We start from the raw sequence: 1582 nt of genomic DNA, 5'->3' as shown, positions 1-1582 counted from the left end.
TTTCCAAAAATGATGATTATGTATTACTTTTAGTGTGGAAAATGAATATAAGTGAAGGTTTAAATCGTATACAAAAAAAAAATGTAACTTTGAAAGATACAGAACAGCTTACTCTGAACATAAATAATATAATACTAAGTAATAGTACTGATATTAAAATATTAGATGCAACACAATTGCAAAAAGTAAATCATTTAGAAATTTCTGAATTATTTTCTCCAAATATGCAAGTAAGTAATTTAATAGCATTTCATTAAGAAATATTAATAAAATACAAATGAGTAATGCAAAAAATATTTTAAATTTCAGTGTCTTCTATTTCAATTATATAAAAATGATAAAGTAATGTTAAATAATTTTATTACATTATTCAATCTTCTTTTAATACAATTACATAAACAGATAAAATTAAATACACTAGACGACTTTTCGGAATGTTTATTACAAATAGAGGCTAGTAACAAAGATGTAAAAGCAGTATTGAATATTTTCCAATCATATTTGTTAGATATCACCAATGAGATATCAAAAACACAAGATGTTCTATATAAAAAAAATGTAATACAGGTTTATGATGACACTGCATTACCTATAATGAATAATATGCTTATAATATTATCACCCCTTATTAAAATTGATACAAATTGTAGTGACGAAGAAAATGATCTTCAGAAACGATTACAACTAACTCCAGTGGAAGGTGAGACTAGAGCTGCCTGTAAAATAATAAAAGAGTATTGAATGTTTAATAATTTGTTTAAAAACACTTTTTAGCTGCATATAAATCATTGTTCTCGAGGTATGAACGTTTAAAGCAAAACCATGTATCACATGGATCAAAGTTAAGAGAAAATTTGTTGGTGTCACGAATTAATTTTGATGATACAATGACAACCACAAATAGTGAAAAACAATCTTTTCATCTACATACAATATCATCGAGAAAAAATGTTTCATCGTTGAAACAAACAGAAAAATATTCCCGACTATTTTCTACCCGCATGAAGAGAAATAAAAAGACAGGTATGTGAACGATATAGAACTTGCTTAAAAAATGTTAAGCCTTTTTTTTTTACAGCAAATTCAAGCATAATGTCTATATCCTGTTCTTCAAAAGCAAATTCGACTGCAATTACAAATACAATTGAAGAAATGCATGATATATCAGAACTCAGTCTAAACATTTCAGCAAATAGTCTCCCTAGTATAAATGTAGAGTTTATTACTCCTGAAAAACTCAGTGTCAAACACAATAAGTTGGGAAAAACATCAGAAATGGAAAATGTGATAAATGATTTCCCAAATAAAGATAATGTGCTTGATATATGTGAAACAATAAGAGAAGAAATTAAAAATAATTATGATAATAATATCATTAAAACTAAACAAAATAAACAAAAGAGAAGTTCAATTGGAGATTTAGTTGAACGTTATAAAAAATTGCTTGAAGCCAGCAGTCGTACATCAAGTCCTAAAATGAATTATATAAAATGCGATAATGAATAGTTGTAAGAATGGACATGTATACAAAAAATACATTTTTATATTTTGCTTAATAGTAATATTTAATTATTTTCTTATA

The 1582-nt window shown here is 25.7% G+C and overlaps 1 protein-coding gene across 1 annotated transcript in view; it reads left to right on the top strand.

Moving 5' to 3' along the window:
* The window catches only part of LOC108579893, a 2533-nt gene extending 1027 nt beyond the window's left edge, over nt 1–1506 (top strand). Inside the window, exons 4-7 of the mRNA XM_017943513.1 lie at nt 8–230; nt 310–700; nt 775–1023; nt 1079–1506. Coding sequence (XP_017799002.1) covers nt 8–230; nt 310–700; nt 775–1023; nt 1079–1506 — 1291 coding nt within the window. The remainder of the gene's footprint in view (nt 1–7; nt 231–309; nt 701–774; nt 1024–1078) is intronic.
* The last annotated feature ends 76 nt before the right edge of the window (nt 1507–1582 follow it).

Source organism: Habropoda laboriosa, unplaced genomic scaffold, assembly GCF_001263275.1.
Source record: "Habropoda laboriosa isolate 0110345459 unplaced genomic scaffold, ASM126327v1 scaffold2, whole genome shotgun sequence".
NCBI lineage: Eukaryota > Metazoa > Arthropoda > Insecta > Hymenoptera > Apidae > Habropoda > Habropoda laboriosa.
Note: the sequence above shows the minus strand (reverse complement) of the source record. Positions and strands in the feature narration are given on the sequence as shown.